The 17,573-nt window shown below is 36.1% G+C and overlaps 3 protein-coding genes across 7 annotated transcripts; 1 reads left to right on the top strand and 2 right to left on the bottom strand.

Moving 5' to 3' along the window:
- The first annotated feature begins 1,101 nt into the window (after positions 1-1,101).
- Positions 1,102-7,156, top strand: LOC18045889 (ascorbate transporter, chloroplastic). 2 transcript variants are annotated; one of them, XM_006444956.2, is made up of 11 exons: positions 1,102-1,583; positions 2,385-2,998; positions 3,302-3,409; positions 3,668-3,823; positions 4,123-4,338; positions 4,550-4,759; positions 5,486-5,623; positions 6,014-6,115; positions 6,256-6,321; positions 6,432-6,516; positions 6,635-7,153. In XM_006444956.2, exons 1-11 carry the CDS (start codon positions 1,529-1,531, stop codon positions 6,730-6,732), a joined length of 1,848 nt encoding a protein of 615 aa, XP_006445019.1. In that variant the 5' UTR covers positions 1,102-1,528; the 3' UTR covers positions 6,733-7,153. The 2 variants fall into 2 exon arrangements, with proteins under 2 accessions (XP_006445019.1, XP_024043733.1); XM_024187965.1 differs by lacking the exon at positions 3,302-3,409 and having other exon boundaries at positions 6,635-7,156.
- Positions 7,157-7,278: 122 nt separating this feature from the next.
- On the bottom strand, positions 7,279-10,032 carry LOC18046005 (cytochrome P450 86A8). The gene is made up of 2 exons (XM_024187966.1): positions 7,538-10,032; positions 7,279-7,342 (listed from the first exon to the last, which is right to left on the bottom strand). The coding sequence occupies exon 1, from the start codon at positions 9,557-9,559 to the stop codon at positions 7,940-7,942; it is 1,620 nt and encodes a 539-aa protein (XP_024043734.1). The 5' UTR covers positions 9,560-10,032; the 3' UTR covers positions 7,279-7,342; positions 7,538-7,939.
- A 3,620-nt stretch (positions 10,033-13,652) lies between these two features.
- LOC18046004 (origin of replication complex subunit 5) lies at positions 13,653-17,255 on the bottom strand. 4 transcript variants are annotated; one of them, XM_006444953.2, is made up of 6 exons: positions 17,005-17,255; positions 16,763-16,902; positions 15,767-16,613; positions 15,251-15,670; positions 14,215-14,515; positions 13,653-14,110 (listed from the first exon to the last, which is right to left on the bottom strand). In XM_006444953.2, exons 3-6 carry the CDS (start codon positions 16,600-16,602, stop codon positions 14,060-14,062), a joined length of 1,608 nt encoding a protein of 535 aa, XP_006445016.1. In that variant the 5' UTR covers positions 16,603-16,613; positions 16,763-16,902; positions 17,005-17,255; the 3' UTR covers positions 13,653-14,059. The 4 variants fall into 4 exon arrangements, with proteins under 4 accessions (XP_006445016.1, XP_024045647.1, XP_024045646.1 ...); XM_024189879.1 differs by having other exon boundaries at positions 16,763-16,875; XM_024189878.1 differs by having other exon boundaries at positions 16,763-17,255.
- Between the last annotated feature and the right edge of the window lie 318 nt (positions 17,256-17,573).

Below are 17,573 nucleotides of genomic sequence, written 5' to 3'. Positions count from 1 at the left end.
AGAAGTAATAATTGACTCTGTATATACAAGAAGAGGGTTACTGGTTATTCCTTCAGTTAAATCATATGTAGTTGCGTATATTAAACAAAGCAATTCGCAACACAAAAAATGTTGATGATAGCAACTCTATACATCCCAAACTTTTCGATAGACTTTGCAGGCTTAACCGCAGTTTTATACATGTGATGTTAGGTAGGATGTTCACTATTATCATGTGTTCGAATTTGGCCAAGAATTTTTATTAAGTTTCAAGTAAAATACAAAGAAAATTAGCACCATTGGAATCGAGATTTAATAGCTGTAACTTAAAAGTTTTATCACTAAAATATTTAATAAACATAACCTACTATAATTTAAAAGTTAAATTGATTTGACTTTATATTTGTATGATAAAAAATTTATTACATCTTTATTAATTTTGTTAAAATTATTATTAAAAATTATATCTACTACATATTATTAATTTTTATTTTATATTTACAATTTTCTTTTTCTCAAAGTAGCTGTACCTTGATACTAAATAGAGCTTTAAATTTTTATAACGATATTATAGTTCGAAGCTCACAGATTGTAGGCAAGCCGAATATTTTTTTTGTGCATGAGACACACCACAACATTTTGTGGAGTTTGTTGAAAGGGGTGGCAACACTCTTTGAAGTTTATATGTATTGAATTTATATATTATTTGTTTTCGAAGATCTATTAGAAAAACATAAATAAAATAAAAATTCCTTCATTTAAAGTTATTACATGAAATTTTATATTAAGATTCTATTTAATATTGAGGATGGGCAACTTTAATTTTCAAATTGCAATATTAAAATATTTGATAAATATTAATTACTGTAATTTTAAAATTAAGTTGAATTGATTTAATATTTGTATAATAAAATTTTTTAATATTATTTTATTTTTATTAAAAAATTACACTTACTACATACTATAAACTCTTATTCCATAATATATATATATATATATATTTTCCTCCATGCCAATTACTAAAATGGGCCTAAGACCGACTCCGGCTGGTCGCGAATTGGAATATTCCACGCATGAAATAAAACCAAAACGGACACTTTTGCGATGGAGAAAACTCCAGCGGTAAGTACGGTTCGGATTTGCCTCGACTTTATTTGTCGAAAGTACCCTTTCCCTTACAAATTTTCACCTTTTTCGCCATGGCGACGACAACGTAATTTGTCCCTTGCAGGGAGGGGTATTTCAATAAATTAGTCCATTTTCTTCTTCGCGAGGATGATACGCCACGTGTCAGCCTCTCCGCCCCCCTATGTTTTATGTAACGCTCTGTGAAATACAGATATAATTCCCGCTTTTGTGAAAATAACCAGGTTCTGGTTCCTTTCAAAAAAAAAAAAAAAAACCAGGTTCTGGTTTATCCTCTCTCAACTGAGTAACCAGACCAGAGTTAGCTTCAGACAAACAAAACTGTTTGTTTTTGAATTATAAATATCAAAATGCTATAACTTCTCTCTGAGCTTCTGTCTCTTTCTAACTTTACAACAAAGCAATGGCCATCGGCAGTTTGATTTCTTGCCGGAATTTCGGTTCTTTTGTCGGTTCAGGTATTAGCTTCTCTACATTTACATCAAAATTCCACTTTTACAATTTTTTTTTTGTTTTCACTGTATTTTTTTTCAATTAATTTCCTTTATCTACATTCTTTTCTTCTGTCGATAAATTCTATGCATGCTCAGATTTCGAATTTTCCAATGGATTCGCTTGCTCTTTCTGGGAGCTGAATCTTATTTTACTTTTTCATGTTTGTTTTACATATGTGCATAATATGGCTATCAGTTGACTGGGGGCTCTCTCTTTCTTTTCAGTTATTTCTTTATTTAATTAATTGACTGGATTAATAGTTTAATAATATTGCAACTGGACTTCTTTTCTTTCCTAATCTTCATTTACATGCTTTCGGATTTCAGGTTACCTGGTTTGGATTTTTCTTTTTTTCCCTTTTAATTTTTACTAAACTGGGACTGACTTAACGCAACGTGTGCTCTTTTTATTCTTTTATTATTAGCTGCTTTGGAAATTCCGCCTGGTCGGTGTAGGTCCATTACTTTGTTTTTGTAACGTGTCCAATTTCAATATGTAGACTTCTTGAGATGTGGCACCACAACTTTCAATAAAAAAATTGCTCCTTTACCTTTAGGGATAAATTAATTTAGAAAGCATAAGTTATCTTTCAATTAACTGAATCTTGCTTTTTGTTTTTAATTTTTTTTTCCATTATATTGTTTCATAGTCTGACTCATATATAAAAAGGCAAATTCACTATGGGCTGGCAACTAAACAGTTTTTGCAACTCCATTTGGTGGTTTTTGGTTGAACATCTTTAAGTAAATTCCTGATATTTTCAGGCAAATTATATGAAAAGGAGCCAGTTATTTTCCAATGGAAGGGAGAAAGATCAGGCATATCTGTTTTGCGGAATACACAAGGAAACATGTGGAACCAAAGGTTACGCAGTCCAATGGCAAATGGTCTGATATCTGAACATGCGAACCGCTCTATGCTTCATGTTTGGGGCAATTCAGATGAAAAGGCGTTGAAACATATAGCAAATTGTCACACTGGAAAGGAACATCCTTTGTTCCTACAATGTAATGAAAAGTTTAACAGAATTTATCCTTGGAAAAGAACTAATAACAAATGTGAATGCTATTTTTCTTCAAGACATTCACTTGGAGGTTGGTTTCAACCAAAAGCAGAGGATAGGATTGGTACAAGGAAAGGGAAATCACCGCAGTCTCTTGATGTTAAAGAGGACAGAATTTGTGCTTTCTATAAGTCTGATGAGTATGACATAACAGAAGCAAAGGTGGACTCACTACAATCAACGGAAATTCCAAGTGAGGCTGTTCTGCCAGATGGAGATTTGCAGGAAACATCTCCTTGGTGGGAACAATTCCCAAAACGTTGGGTCGTTGTACTTCTCTGTTTTTCAGCATTTCTGTTGTGCAACATGGACCGTGTGAGTATTTCTTTTTCTTTTTTTTTTTTTTGCACCCTTCTTAATTCTTTGTTTTTGTGTTTACATTTTTCCTGATTTAATAACATTCTGCATCCTGCCACGGTAAATTCTTCCTAGCAGCTACACTATTGCCTTTCTAAAGTTCGGTGTGAATAGCTTGCATACTTGCAAGTGCATTCATTCTAGATTGAGCAAATCAACGCGATTGTGTACTTGGTCTTGACATGCTAGTCCTTCTTAACTCTACCTTGTATTGCATATGTTTTTCTTCCTTTATGTTGACTAAATAAATGTTTGCTGTAGGTGAACATGAGCATAGCTATACTTCCTATGTCAAAGGAGTTCAACTGGAACAGCACAACAGTGGGTTTGATCCAGTCCTCTTTTTTCTGGGGCTATCTACTCACTCAGGTCTGCTTCAGAGAACTCCAAGTATTTTAGAGACAATGAAAGAGATCTTATTAAATATTGTAAATCACTATACAAGTGCACAACAATACAGTTGTTGACCTACCATAATTGAAACTCATTGTTTCAAGGATTTGTTTTTGTCTAAACGACTATGCCTTGTAATTCTTTTGTTTGGTAGTAACCTATAATGTGATGTGAGAATTTTTTTCCCTCTGCAATCTTTCAATCTAATTGTACTTCTCAAATTTTCTGGCATAGATTGTTGGTGGCATATGGGCAGATAAATTTGGTGGAAAGCCAGTATTGGGTTTTGGCGTTATCTGGTGGTCAGTGGCTACTGTTTTGACTCCTGTTGCTGCAAGAATTGGGCTCCCATTTTTGCTTATCATGCGTGCATTTATGGGGATTGGAGAGGTTGGCTTATCTCATTCCTCTTTTTGTTTTTGTTATCCCTTAGACAAGTACATAGGTAGCTAATTAGTTCTGAAATGTTTTCTTCTTGAAGATCCTTTCTTCTGGTCATTTAACGTCTAACTACCTTTGCAGTGATAGATGGTAGAAAGGACAGATACAGATGTCCAGCCAGAAGAACAGAAATAATAATATGAAAAATGCTAACCGTTTGATAACAACATAAAAATTTTAAAATTTATCTGTTTGATAAGCAGATTGAGCGATTCTCACATAGAAAGGTGATTCCATTCCTTTTACAGGGTGTTGCCATGCCTGCTATGAATAACATGCTCTCTAAGTGGATTCCTGTGTCCGAGAGAAGCAGATCACTTGCCTTTGTGTACAGTGGAATGTATCTGGGTTCTGTTACTGGGTTGGCTGTGTCTCCTATTCTAATCCAAAAATTTGGGTGGCCATCTGTCTTCTACTCATTTGGCTCACTCGGAAGCATTTGGTTTGCTTTGTGGCTGAAAAAAGTAAGTTGCTGATTCTTTTAATTATTTATCCGTGGACAAGTCTAATGTGCATACCTAAAACAGTCTTTCTTTTTTTGTAGGTTGTGTGTGTGAAAGAATCTGTTTGTGATAGAACACCAGAATTTGTGCTGCCCTTAGTTTTAAAAGCATTTGGCTAAAAAAGACATCACGTCTTAATCTACTATTTGCCTTATTTCATTTTTCTCCGCAGGCATACAGCTCTCCAAAAGAAGACCCAGAGCTTAGAGCTGAAGAAAAAAGACACATATTGGGTGGCAGCATTTCAAAGGAAGCAGTTTCAGTCATTCCCTGGAAATTAATACTATCGAAAGCCCCTGTTTGGGCTCTCATAATTTCTCACTTCTGTCACAATTGGGGAACTTTTATTCTGTTGACATGGATGCCTACATACTATAATCAGGTATATCCATTAGGAGTTAAATGATATTTGCTGATGGTTGTGAAAAATCTGAATGCTTGATCTGAACATGAGCCCTTATAGTGAAGAAAAAGAAAAGCTTTTCACTTGCCACAAATTCAATAACTTTTGCTATCAGCTGTTATGTGCATTTTATTTTCGAAGTTTAACTTGTATAAGTCTTATGTTACTCTCATTGCCTTGCTGATTATGATGCATATCGAGATCATATTTTAGACTCCAAATTCTTCAATGGATGATGTGGTTGTTGGAAAACTAGGTACAAAACTTCTGTTTCCCATAAGCCTTTTTCTTGCATTAAAATTTCTTAAACTAAAAGTTCTTGGTTGAAGGTAATTAGGAGACAATAATGCAGTGCTTTTTTTTCTTAATCTTAGTTTTTCTTAAATTTTGCCTGACACTAGAAATCCCATGAACTCTGATCGGCCTCATTATAATCTTGTTGATGCATGCTGCAAAACATTAAAATTCAGTTTCGATTTTCCCCCCATTTTTTAGTCCAATTACATTAGTACCCCATTCATTATGCTCAATTTTGCAGTTCAAAGACCTGATAAACTATAAATTAATCTGGTTTGTTCACACATATTGCTGTCTTGTTTTCTATCTGTACAAGGTTTTCTGAGTATTTTGGTCAATGATTGAGGTGAAGATATGCATAGTTATCATTTTATACCCAAGCCAATAAGACTTTTTTTGTTCTCTCAGGTCTTGAAGTTCAACCTCACTGAATCTGGGCTCTTCTGTGTCTTGCCTTGGTTGACCATGGCTGTTTTTGCAAATATGGGAGGCTGGATTGCAGATACACTTGTTAGCAAAGGACTTTCCATAACAGCAGTTCGTAAGGCAAGCATTAATACTGTTGCTGGTCCTTAATTGTAATTTTGCAGGAATATTTGTTACTGAATATTGATATCATCACCTATCATTCCAACTTATATTGGTCATACCGTAATGATATTGCCACAATGCTAGTTCCAAGGACCATGTTGTGGTCTATATCAATTTGGGGGAAAAAAGGTTCTCCTTTTGATAACCTTAGCCAAATGAACAACAGCAAGAATACATGTAAAATTCTGTATTTGTGCATGTTTACACATGCAATGTATGAAAGCTCTGGATGGCCTTCTTGTTTCCTCATCTTCCAAAGGTCAAATGAATTTTATGGGACTAGAACTATAATTGGCACTCTACCAATTGGGATTAATTGTCTTCGAATCCTCTTTAAATATGCAGATCATGCAATCCATTGGGTTTTTGGGACCAGCCTTCTTTCTCACACAGCTGAGCCATGTCAGGACTCCTGCAATGGCAGTGCTATGCATGGCATGCAGTCAGGTTTGATTTTGTTTGATGTCAGTTTCATCTGAGCTCAATTTATATGACCCCTCAATTAATATGTTTTATTTAACCTCGTAATTCTGTTGGAATGTGTCCTGTAAGATGACCACTTATATAGTCACAATAATTATGGACAGGGATCTGATGCATTCTCACAATCTGGTCTTTATTCCAATCATCAAGATATTGGGCCGCGCTATGCTGTGAGTTATGGCTATCTTTTCTTAGTTCAAGAACTGTAAGATCTTCTTGTTTAATTATAACCTCTGAAGCATGTTTTTTTCTCTAATACACTTGTGAATATTAATGACAGGGAGTTCTCTTAGGACTATCAAACACAGCAGGAGTGCTTGCTGGTGTTTTCGGTACAGCTGCAACCGGTTACATACTCCAACGAGGTAAAACTCACCAACTTCATTCTCTAGAGGCAATTGCTTTGCTTGTATATTTTTTTTTTTTTTTTTTGTCTTTTAGTTTCAAGTCTATCATTCATTTCTGAAAACTCTTTCTCTGCAGGTTCTTGGGATGATGTATTCAAGGTAGCTGTTGTCTTATACATCATTGGCACCTTAGTCTGGAACTTATTTGCAACGGGAGAGAGAGTTCTTGAGTAGACGAAGTGCAAGAATGGGAGGAAGATGCTGTAATGAGTAAAGAAGAAGAGACCAAGTCATCAAGAAATTGAAGGAAAATCAAAAGGCGATAACAATGCCATCCATGCTGGGGCATGAAACCCTGCTAAGCAAGGTTAAATTAAGATGCTACTAGGGAAGATATTCGCCGATTAGCGAGGCCCTTTTACAACTTTTGCGTTTCTGAAATGCCCTTTTAGAGGTTTTTCTTTCCTATATACATTTTTCCAATCCCAGGGAACGAGATGGGAAATTTGCACCCATTAAACCTTCGCCTGAGCTCATGTAATGCTTCAAAGGAAACCTCATATGTTCTTTAATTAACCATTATATTCTGCTGCTTTAATCGTACATGCATGAGCATCAAATCCGTAAAAGATGATAATTTATTCCAACGAAATGGCTATGTTTGTTAGATATTCTCGACTGATCAGCAAGTTTGTAACTCTTGCTTTCGGTCTTGGACTTCTTTGGGCTCCAGTGTGGCCATGAAAGGTCTGATCGCACGAGGCTTTTTCTTAAAGGTTGATAGCCCGCATAATTCAAAATTACAGAAAATTGACATCGACAACATTAGCTCTTGTACCGGTGCCTAATCGGAAAAAATAATTAAAAATGTTGAAGAAATGAAATGTGTGTGTGTGTGTGTATCTTGATGACTTGCATTTCAAATGTAAGAATTATACTTAACATTTATGTCATAAAAATAATAATAAAATAAATATCACAAAATTAATAAGAACATTTGATATTCAAAGAAATAGAAACACGAAAGAATTTTAAGAACCTCCTTCAAAGAAACCAAGACAAGATTTGAAACTGTGTCGCCCTCTCTCTCTTGAGAAAAGATGAAGCGGCTGCATATCTTTATCGTGACAGTATGCTGTATACAATAAGCGTAGTCGTGTCGCGTGTGTATATCTTCCCCCTTTACTCTCAAAAACCGTGAGAAGAATATATAAAACACCAGAAATATAAATGGCCCCGCATGCATGCATTCAATAGAAGCCACATGAATTGCGCCTTTCTTTCTTCAGCGAGCTAGCATTAGCATTATATAAATATAATAAAGCAACACCACCACTCCTTAAATATACTACATCCATGTTTCCATGAAACCCGCCAACACTTTAACGACGCCTTAATTAATAAACAACCCCACCGAGGCCCGAGCTACGACCTACCCGTTTCAATTTTCAGCCCCACCATCACCACCCCCACTTAAATGCATGCAATTATTCTTCTTTCTCTTCTTAATACTTTGTACGATACCCTCTAATTCTCTTGTATGCACATTAACTTTAAGCCCATTTTTCATAAACAACGTTAGTGACATCTTTTGCTCTACCTTATGGCCTGGCACCACCGTCAGCCCATGCCGCAACAGCACCGCCGCCGCCACCGACTTCATTTGCAAGTACGCCAAATCCTTGCCTAAGCATATTCTTGGCCCTGCATTGAAAGCAACAAATTTGAACGAATCGTGCATTTCAAATTTCGTCCCATCAGACGACAGCCATCTCTCCGGACGAAACTCTAAGCAATCATCACCCCACGTTGATCTCATTCTCCCAGTTGCATATATGGAATATGTGACCGATGAGCCCGCCGGAACAAACGTGCCGTCCGGTAACACGTCGTCCACTATCACGTGCTTTGAGTCCTCCGGCACTGAAGGGTATAGCCTCAGGGTTTCTGATAATGCTGCTTTTAGGTATATCAAACGGTCTAATTCTTCAAACCCTAACGGCTCATCAACCCACGTCGACGTGTCATCACCACGCGTCTCGATTAACACAGAACACAATTCACGTAAGATTTTGTCTTCTACATGTGGGTTTTGAATGACTAACCAAAAGAACCAGCTCAGCGCCGCTGATGACGTGTCGCGTCCGGCTAGGATGAAGTTGAGTGCGACGTGTTTGAGGAAAGCGTCTGTGTAGGATTCTTTTTTCTTCATGAATCTTGATAGCAAGTCGTCGTGTGGGTTCCCGTCTTTTTGCTGACTCGTCAACTCGAGCTTACGTGCGTTGATCACGTCTGATAAATACTCGTCGATGTGGCCCAGGCTTCGGCTCAAGCTGACTTCCATTCCGAGCCGGAGCCATTTCTTGGCCTTCCACAGAATTTCGGGCAAAATAAAACGCTGAAGCGAGGCTTCAGTGGCTCTATCAAAAGCCGACGCAAAGCCGTTTTCCGGAAGACCCGGCGCGCAAGTTTGAGGATCTTTTCCGAAAGCCAAGCCACAAATGTTGTCGAAGGTGAGCCGAAGCAACAGGTCTTGTAGATCCACCGGATCGGCTTTGAGCTGAGCCGAGTCAAGAATCGGACAGAACCTGAGCATGATGGCTCGGCTGACCCAGCGAGCCATGGCTTGGCGCAGGGTCCTGGTGGTGAATTCCAGTGCGGCAGTCTTCCTTTGGAACAGCCACGTGTCGCCATCGGAGTTGAAGATGCCTTCACCAAGCAGATCATGGAACACGGCCTGCCAGGTGGGACCCTTGGGGTAATTGTCGAAGCGGTGCTTCAATATGTGCTCGATGTTCTTCGGGTCGCACGTGACAGTCACGAGACCCTGCTTCTTGGTGAGGAAGGGGATTGCACAGATACAGGTCTGGTACGTGCCACCACACGCGCGGAGATTGTCGGAGATCCAGTCATGCAAGCGGTCACAATTCTCAATCAAACCCGGAAGACTGCCCAATAGAGGCCACACGCGTGGACCCTTGAGAGACCGTGAGATGAACGTGAACCAGAGTAGATAGGCCGTGACAGCCGTGAAAAGAAGAAAAGCTGTGGCAGCATCCATTATACAGACAGAAGTATGTATGACACTTTTTATGGGAATCAAGAAACAATAAAAACCAAGGCAAGAAGCTTGAAAAAGAAAGTTAAATAAAACAAAATAAAAACTGAGCTAAAGGGAAATAATTAACCCAGATAGTGAAAAGAACTTAATTTTACGAAAAAAGAAAGAATATCGGAGATTGTAAAAAGAGCGAGAAGAAAGGAAAATGAGGGAGTGATAGATAGTACAGATCAGAAGAGAAGGGTGAATTTATAGGTGAAAAATGAAAGAGAAGCAATAATAATGAAGGCCAGGGAGGCCAGACTGTTGTCTTGAATTGTAATAGCGAGCAAATCATAAATGCCCTGGGAGGAGTTCGTTGAGACTTTTTTTTATGGTAAAAACAGCCATACTTTTTCCACTTCTCCCATAGAAATTTTCTGTCAAAGAAGTACCTCAATATATGTATAAAATTAAAATGAGCTACTCCCTCTCTCTCTCTCTCTCTCTTTGCAGGAAATTAAGAAATTAAGAGAGAGACTTTACCTTACCACTGCAACAGATAGCATTGAATGAAGGTGGGGAATTAAATGAGTTTAGTTGAGGAAGTAAGACACGCAGAGCAGACTCAAAAAAGAAGATAATATGATGATTAACAATTTAACATAACACGGCCTGCTCGAAAAGAATAACAGACAGTAATAATAATAAGGGATCTTCATCTTCATACTCATATGCTCATACAATAATACAACATGTACAGTCTGCTTTTAATTTGGGGTTCATTATGGGTGAACCATATTTTTAACTTTGCTAAGTTATCATATATACTTCAATTTGAGTCTTTGATACCAAGTGTCTTAAATGAAAACGCGGTTCGTCATGTGGGACTTTTGGTTAGGGTTCGGTGAGCAACTCATCAACAATTTATTAACTCTCTTCTCCGCTCCGTGACATATTCTTGATAATGCTTCTATCGATCCCCCCCCCCCCCCCCCTCTTTTTTTTTTTCAAAATAATAAAAAAATTTCTGCAAGCAAAGCCTGTAAAAACAATTCTTCAGAATCATCGAGCGGTGTTGAGTTGACTCTTGGGGTATTTTAATACCTGTTACGATATGAAAAAATGTGCCCCGAGGCGCCCCCTGCTGCCATGAACAAAAGTCAAATGTAGATATCATATATATATATATATATAGACGTGCATTGGCACAAACCTGAAGGCATGCAGATGCCTAACGATTAATTGACGACAAATGTTTATGTCATCAGCACTCCAGATTTTGATACTTAATTGATGTTTTTGTTCTTTTGTCTTCTTATTTTGTCATTCTTTTAACAATTTGACTTGAATAATTTCTCTTGCTTATACAATATGAACTATGATATGCTTACAACTTTGTTTACAGGATAACGTGTAAAATTATCTCATTCCATCAAACACACGAAAGCTATTGGAACTTTGTAAAAAAATTAACCATATGCAAGGCTATTTTAACTTAATTTTGATACTTATTAATCTCATGCAATTCGATGATAGATATAGAAAGTCCACGTGATTATGACTGAAGTATAAACAGTAATTTTATTTGTTGAAACTTCAACCTACTGCGCACAATGTCAAGGTTTCTGCTTGTGCATCTTCAAAGGAAGTGAACATATATTCCGCCAATTAGTTTCCTTCAGCAAATAATTTTTGTCATAGATTCACTCGTATCATGGCAATTAAATTTGAGGGTAGCATTTCATTCATACGTATCTTAGCCTTTGATTATAATGCAAAATATGACACGCATTCCATGCTAAAGTCGTCTGAAATTTAATTAATTTAATCGATCAAAAAGTTAAAAAGAGTAAATTGGTAACATCAGCAAGATCAGAATTGTTGACTCTTATCGTCATGTGCTGGTGCTCATTGCAAGCCTTCGTACAGAAGTTGAGAATTGAGATCAATCACTTAAATATAAGAGGGGGACCGACTGATTAGTTTGGTGAGCGCATTAAACACCCGCATTATATTTATATTATTATTTCTAGGGTCAACATTTTGGCTGCCCCCTTTGCGTTTATGTGGAATTTTAGGATATCTCACCATTTATATATATCTTAAGTGTTATCTCTTAATTTATACGAGCTTATCACATAAACCATTCACCACTCACTTTAATTAGGCTTATGATATTCAAGCATCCAATTGAGTCTAATATTTCAGCAGAAAAGGGGGGTTAAAATGGATTGATGATGTCTTTATCATTATAAAGCTGTGGCGACAAAAACAGCATAATGAAAGCAAGAGATTCCAACTTTGGTTCTTCTCATACACTACAAAGCAATTCTAATGAAAATTTATGGATCATTACTATTATTATTATTATTATTACTACTACTACTACTACAATTACAACTTACTAATATAATTAGGATAAAAATTCTCTTGCCCCAATTAATTCACTTGTAGAACAGAACCACACAATCACTACCTTAAAACATTGTGGATTAATGCATCATACAATAAATCAGTAACCCTTTTAGGAATAGGTTTTTTTTTTTTTTTTTACTCCATCAACAAAATTTTGCAATCAAGTTTGTGTTGTCTATTTTTTTATTCTCAAATCAAAGCTCCTTTTCCAATAAATGAATGGCTTGGATTTTATAATATAAGGAAACAATTTAAGGCAAATGGTTCCGAGTTGGCTGATTTAGGTGGACTGATAAATATAGTTTGGGCAGTTAGGACTTCGAAATCAAGACGAGAATGGGTCGGACTCTTGTGGCGTATGAGAAACAATTTGACAAAAACAATCAGGTAATGACATATTTGAATTGTGTCACCATCAAATTAAATTGATTCTTTGTGCTCTAATTGGTATTTGTTTGTTTTAAGGATAATCATAACACTGCAGCTTTAAGAATTAAGATATACAATACTACTTAGGCTGCGTACGGTTTAGTTAAAAGAGGAGCTGTGGAATGCGGTGAAAATTTGCTGGTTGGTTTGTTAATTTTTTTTGGGAACTTGTTAAGTTACATTATGATGTAACTTACATCAATTATTAAAATATAATTAGTGATCTAAAATTAGAATCAATTAAATTATTTTTAAGTCATTAATTACACCTTTTGAGTTAATGTAAGTTACATTATAATATAACTTAACAACACCCTTTCTTTAATATGTAATATGTAATGTAAGGTTATAAAATTTCCTTACTGGAATTTACAAATGTTGAGATTGGTTGACAATTAAATTGTCAGTTTTAAATCATTTTCACGAGTCGATGGAGTTTTTTTTAATTAAAATTTTTTTAAAAAGATAAAATGATCCCTAAAGCTCACATTTCTGGAAAATTGACCGCACCATTTTTTTTTTTAACGCATAAGTTGCAATCGGAAGTTTAAAAATATTCATATTATAAATTTACTGAGACTATCCTAGATCAAGCCTATTATAATATAAGTCAAAATTATATACTAAAAATGTTAGAAAAATATCTACTCTACTCACAATTTGTTCTCATTAATAATTAAAAAAAAAAAACGAAATATCTACTCCAATCCAATTCTTAACTGAGAGATGAGCTATATACGAAGAGTACATTCCCGGGGATTCGAACAAATGCCCTAGAGCTCATCACTCGTACCATTTTCATTTTGACCATTACAATTTCTGAAAAGTGGATCAATGAGCTGTCATGGGCCCCTTTGTTTCCTGATCCCTCAATTCCCATATTGAATGATTACGAAATGAGAATCGTGCCGTGACCCTATTTCCTTACTCTTGATATATATATATACATATATATATTGTGTTGACAATATTATGTTTATTAATCTCTCTTTAAAATCTTGAATTAATTTTGGTCACCTAGACACCAACCACACAGCATTTACTTTCTTTCTTCATAGTTTGAATATGTTTTAAATAACAAATACTTACGCGTAAAATCAGCTCATTGATAAATAGGTGATCGGATTTTAAATTTCATATTTCCAGTGGTGTGAGATAGTTCATTCAAACAAACATTTAGCTAAAAATGTTAACAGAAGATAATTGAATTTGTAGTAGATATATCAAGTTCTTGATACTTGAAAAAGGGTAAATTATTTATTGGGATACCATATCATTTGGTTCATGATAATTGAAAAAGCTAAATAACAGGGGCATTCCGTGCCATCAAGTTCAGTTGCGGGTGGCCGTTGCCACTTGCCCACTGGGCACTGGCCGAACACATTTACTACAAATACAAGCACTAAATCAAATAATCTAGACATAGCATGGTAAACCATTCGTGATAGAAACTTAGAAATTGCTACCAACACTATCATATTTTGCCACAACAAGGGGAAAAAAAGATTTTAGTTCAATCATGTCCCCAATCAACTACAGCAGGAAGATACAATCATTGACTGTCCAGAAGTTTTATTTTGGTTTAAGATATCTTTATTCTCGGTTCCTTTGAGGGCGCAACTCATCTAACTTGATGGAAATCAGTTGGTTTGGAGTAGTTCTTCACATCACTGATTATCTTCTGTACAAGTACTTTGACAAAGGGAACTTAATGCTCCTTGCAACCTATAACCATCCAAGACAATACATAGATGGAATTATACACGGTGGCATTAAATTACATTCCTAAAAGAAAGTTTAGTATGAGCTTTCATTTTTTCTCTACTTACCTTAATAGCCAAATCTTCAGATAGTGTAGAGCGATACCGAGTTGAACCCTCTAAAGGGCAGCTTCCTCCTTTGACAATAAAATTACTGTTGCAGAGACTGGTTAATTGCAGTAGAATATCAGACATGAGTGCATTACTCCCTTCATCAACTCTTAACCCGTCATTTCCTTCTTCCTCTTCACCTACTGATGTAATGCATTGGAATATGGCTAATAACCTCTCTAAAGAGAAAGTTCCGGGCCCTTTCATAAGTAACTCCTGTTCTGCTGCTTCCTTTTGCTCCAATGATTTTTCAGAGGCCCTGTGCGGGAAGTAATCAATCAGGAAGATAAATTTAGTAATAGAGAGCAAAGCACAATTTGCGGCAGGGCATAATCATATCAACAGTGTCAAGAGAAGAGTACCTAAATAATGCTATTATCGAGTAGAAAATCATTTTTACCAACTCCAAAGCATTCATTTACATAAAGCAAATAAAAGCCACATCTTATATCCAACACTTACAAGGAAAAGCAATTGCCCAGAAAAACAAAAGCGTTCAAATCAGTCATTACCAAATTACCGATATCAGTTCATTGGTGGAGTCAGACATTGGCAGGTCATAGCAATTGATCATCTATTCCAGACAAGATCAATAAACGGACAAGCACAATAAGGCCAGTAACTATAAACTGTACTCTAACTCCACTTATTCCCAAGGAAAGAACTAACCAGTAGTATACCATAATCGATTCATTGAGGTGACAGCAAAACCAGATTGATGGGTAAATAATTCAATATGTTTCTTTCTACCAATAACAAACACTTGATATATTGTGATGAGTATTTTTGGATAAAATTTTGATTCAAAAGAAATCCAATGTGTGGTGAAAGGAAAAACAGAAAAATACTAAATCTTAAATCAAAACTGTTATGAAGAAAGAACCAAGAGTGAAATAAAAGTACTAGTGCATCCTAACACATGAATAAGTAGCATCACAGCTTGATAGTAGAGTTAATATGACACAGATTTAGAACAGATTGTCAAAGCACTCACTTCCTTTTTCGTTTGCGACTATCAGAAACCCCAGTTGTATCAAAAAGTGAAGCATCCAATGTGGCAGGGTTTCTTGAAGCAAGGAATGCTGAAACGAGGAGATACTTTGCCGAAGTAGACATATGGAAGCCTATATCATCAAGATCTCCGGAACCCACTGATTTCCTAGCACCTCCTTTTCTTCTGGTCTCCTGATTGACTCCACATTCAAGGCACGGTTGAGACGCAACCCTGAATATCTCATTCAAAGAAGGAGCAATATGCGGCTGAAGATGACTAAACAGTCTTCTCTTCATCTCTCCATTGGGTAAAACTCCCAAGTCACTTAAGGGTTCGCAATATCTTTTAAATAACAACGAAAATGCAGTAGATAATTCATCCACTCGTTTAGTAATTCTACAGAACGGTCTCAGCACAATACTGTTTAAAAGGAAAAAAAAGAAATGAGAGATTGGAATATATAAAGCAAAAGATCATTGGGCAGCAATGAGAACAAATAACAGTTTAAATTCTTACTCAAGAAAGGAGGAATAAAGCTTTTGATTTGCTTGATTTCTCATAAAAATTTGACGAAGATCATCTTCTGTGCATTCAGGAAAATAAACATGGATGGGAGCTACATAACCAGTATTCGAGTGATACGTATCAGGTGAGGTGCTGCTGATAAAGATCATACCCACCTCAGGCATCTTCAGAATATCAGACAGACCAAACAGAAAAGGTAATATACTAGAACTTTTATCCCACTCTCTAACAAGCTCAAAATTATCAAAAATCAAGTAGATCATCTTTCCATTAACCTGTCCCTTCAACTTACTTGTACTCGTTTTCTCTGCATTCTCCTTTAGACTATCTATGACATTTATCAATGCCTCACGAACAAAAATAACAAAATCAGATGGCTTTTCACATCTCTTTGCACTCGAATAACCATTAAATGCATTCTTTTTATGAAGCAATAGCTGATTCAAGATAGACTCAAACAAGATCCGCGGACTATAACATGAAAGACAGCTTGTATAAACAAAAGGGCGGCTGAGATGTCTAAATACCTGGATAATAATACTAGTTTTTCCAGTAGAAGCACTTCCATAGACAAACAAAGGAGGCATTGAGGAATTTAAAGTTCCCAAAAGGCGCAATAACTCAAGAATTTGAACACGTCTACCAGGAAAACGAGATAATAAATCATCTAGGCTAATGGGTTCTTGTCCAAACACCAAGTCACCAAGTGTTGGTATGTAGGAATCATTTGGTTTCCCTAATTCAATACCATTGTTATTAGCACTGAATGTGGATGACCTTGTTGCTCTTCTACTAACTTGCATGCTTTCTTCTTTCTCTCTAGCCATTACTTTATTTTCTGGCCAATAAAGGAAAACAAAAAAAAAATCATCTATGAGCTAAAATTTTTAAAAAAAAATTAATTAATTCAGAACAATAACAACATTGGAGACAAAGACAGTCAAAAATTTAAAAGATGAGATTCATTAACAAAATTAGCGAACTAACACAAAACGCCAGCGACCCTCCTCGCACGGCTACAGGGTTAATTCAGTCAAAGAACTGGATCGGAGGGATCAAAAACAGCTACGAACCATTCAACCGGCCTGCTGGTAAAGTGTCTAGCTTCGGGGAAGCGCGTCAAATCGCTTTTAAATCAATTATATTTTATGAGGTAAATTTAAGCAAATACAAATTACGAACTAGATGTGAATGCGGAGAAAAAAAAAACATTATTGCCGCCAACTTACCCTTCTCCGCTAATTTATTCCAGGATTTTAAGCAAGCGATAATGATTTAGATAGGAGAAGTTGCCGTTCAAGTAAGAAATTGAAGAGATTTTGTCAATCAGAAAAACCCTAATGGGAGGTGCCGAGATTGGAGAAAAGAAATTGGGACAAAATTCTTCCCGCCAAGAAGCTGCAATCAGTTGTGGTTAGCTGTGTGTGGAATCTAGTGGTGATGCTGATGCCCGCAAATGCAACGCGCGCAGCGAGCTGTGCTGTAATATTTTATGGGTAATTTTTAATCATACCCCAAATGAATTGATATTTTTCAACCCGCACCCAGTAAAATTGAACCATTACACTGCGCCCTCAATTCTGTTAGTTTTCTAGTTATTTTTAACGGCTCCGTCTGAGTTTTGATTTAATGACAAAAATGCCCCTTTATTTGAATTCAAATAAGTTCAATTACTCAAAAATGCCCCTTCTTTGTCTCTATTTTTAACGAGTTTAGCTACTGATTTCTTTTTAAGTAAAGGATTTTATTTTAATTTCAATAAAAAAAAACTTCATGTTTCATGTAGATTGTCATCGTT

The sequence above is a fragment of the Citrus clementina genome, unplaced genomic scaffold (genome assembly GCF_000493195.1).
Source record: "Citrus clementina cultivar Clemenules unplaced genomic scaffold, Citrus_clementina_v1.0 scaffold_3, whole genome shotgun sequence".
Classification (NCBI taxonomy): domain Eukaryota; kingdom Viridiplantae; phylum Streptophyta; class Magnoliopsida; order Sapindales; family Rutaceae; genus Citrus; species Citrus x clementina.
The sequence above is the reverse complement of the archived record's forward strand: the minus strand, read 5'-3'. Positions and strand labels throughout refer to the sequence as shown.

Excerpts from the sequence above, each read along its gene's own strand:
- LOC18045889 (XM_006444956.2), top strand. The coding sequence starts at position 1,529 with ATGGCCATCGGCAGTTTGATTTCTTGCCGGAATTTCGGTTCTTTTGTC. Across the intron at positions 4,760-5,485 it reads TGCCTACATACTATAATCAG|GTCTTGAAGTTCAACCTCAC; the intron begins GTATATCCATTA and ends TTGTTCTCTCAG. Across the intron at positions 6,322-6,431 it reads ATATTGGGCCGCGCTATGCT|GGAGTTCTCTTAGGACTATC; the intron begins GTGAGTTATGGC and ends TATTAATGACAG.
- LOC18046005 (XM_024187966.1), bottom strand. The coding sequence starts at position 9,559 with ATGGATGCTGCCACAGCTTTTCTTCTTTTCACGGCTGTCACGGCCTAT.
- LOC18046004 (XM_024189878.1), bottom strand. The coding sequence starts at position 16,602 with ATGGCTAGAGAGAAAGAAGAAAGCATGCAAGTTAGTAGAAGAGCAACA. Across the intron at positions 15,671-15,766 it reads CTTTATTCCTCCTTTCTTGA|TATTGTGCTGAGACCGTTCT; the intron begins GTAAGAATTTAA and ends CCTTTTAAACAG. Across the intron at positions 14,516-15,250 it reads AGTCGCAAACGAAAAAGGAA|GGCCTCTGAAAAATCATTGG; the intron begins GTGAGTGCTTTG and ends CTTCCCGCACAG.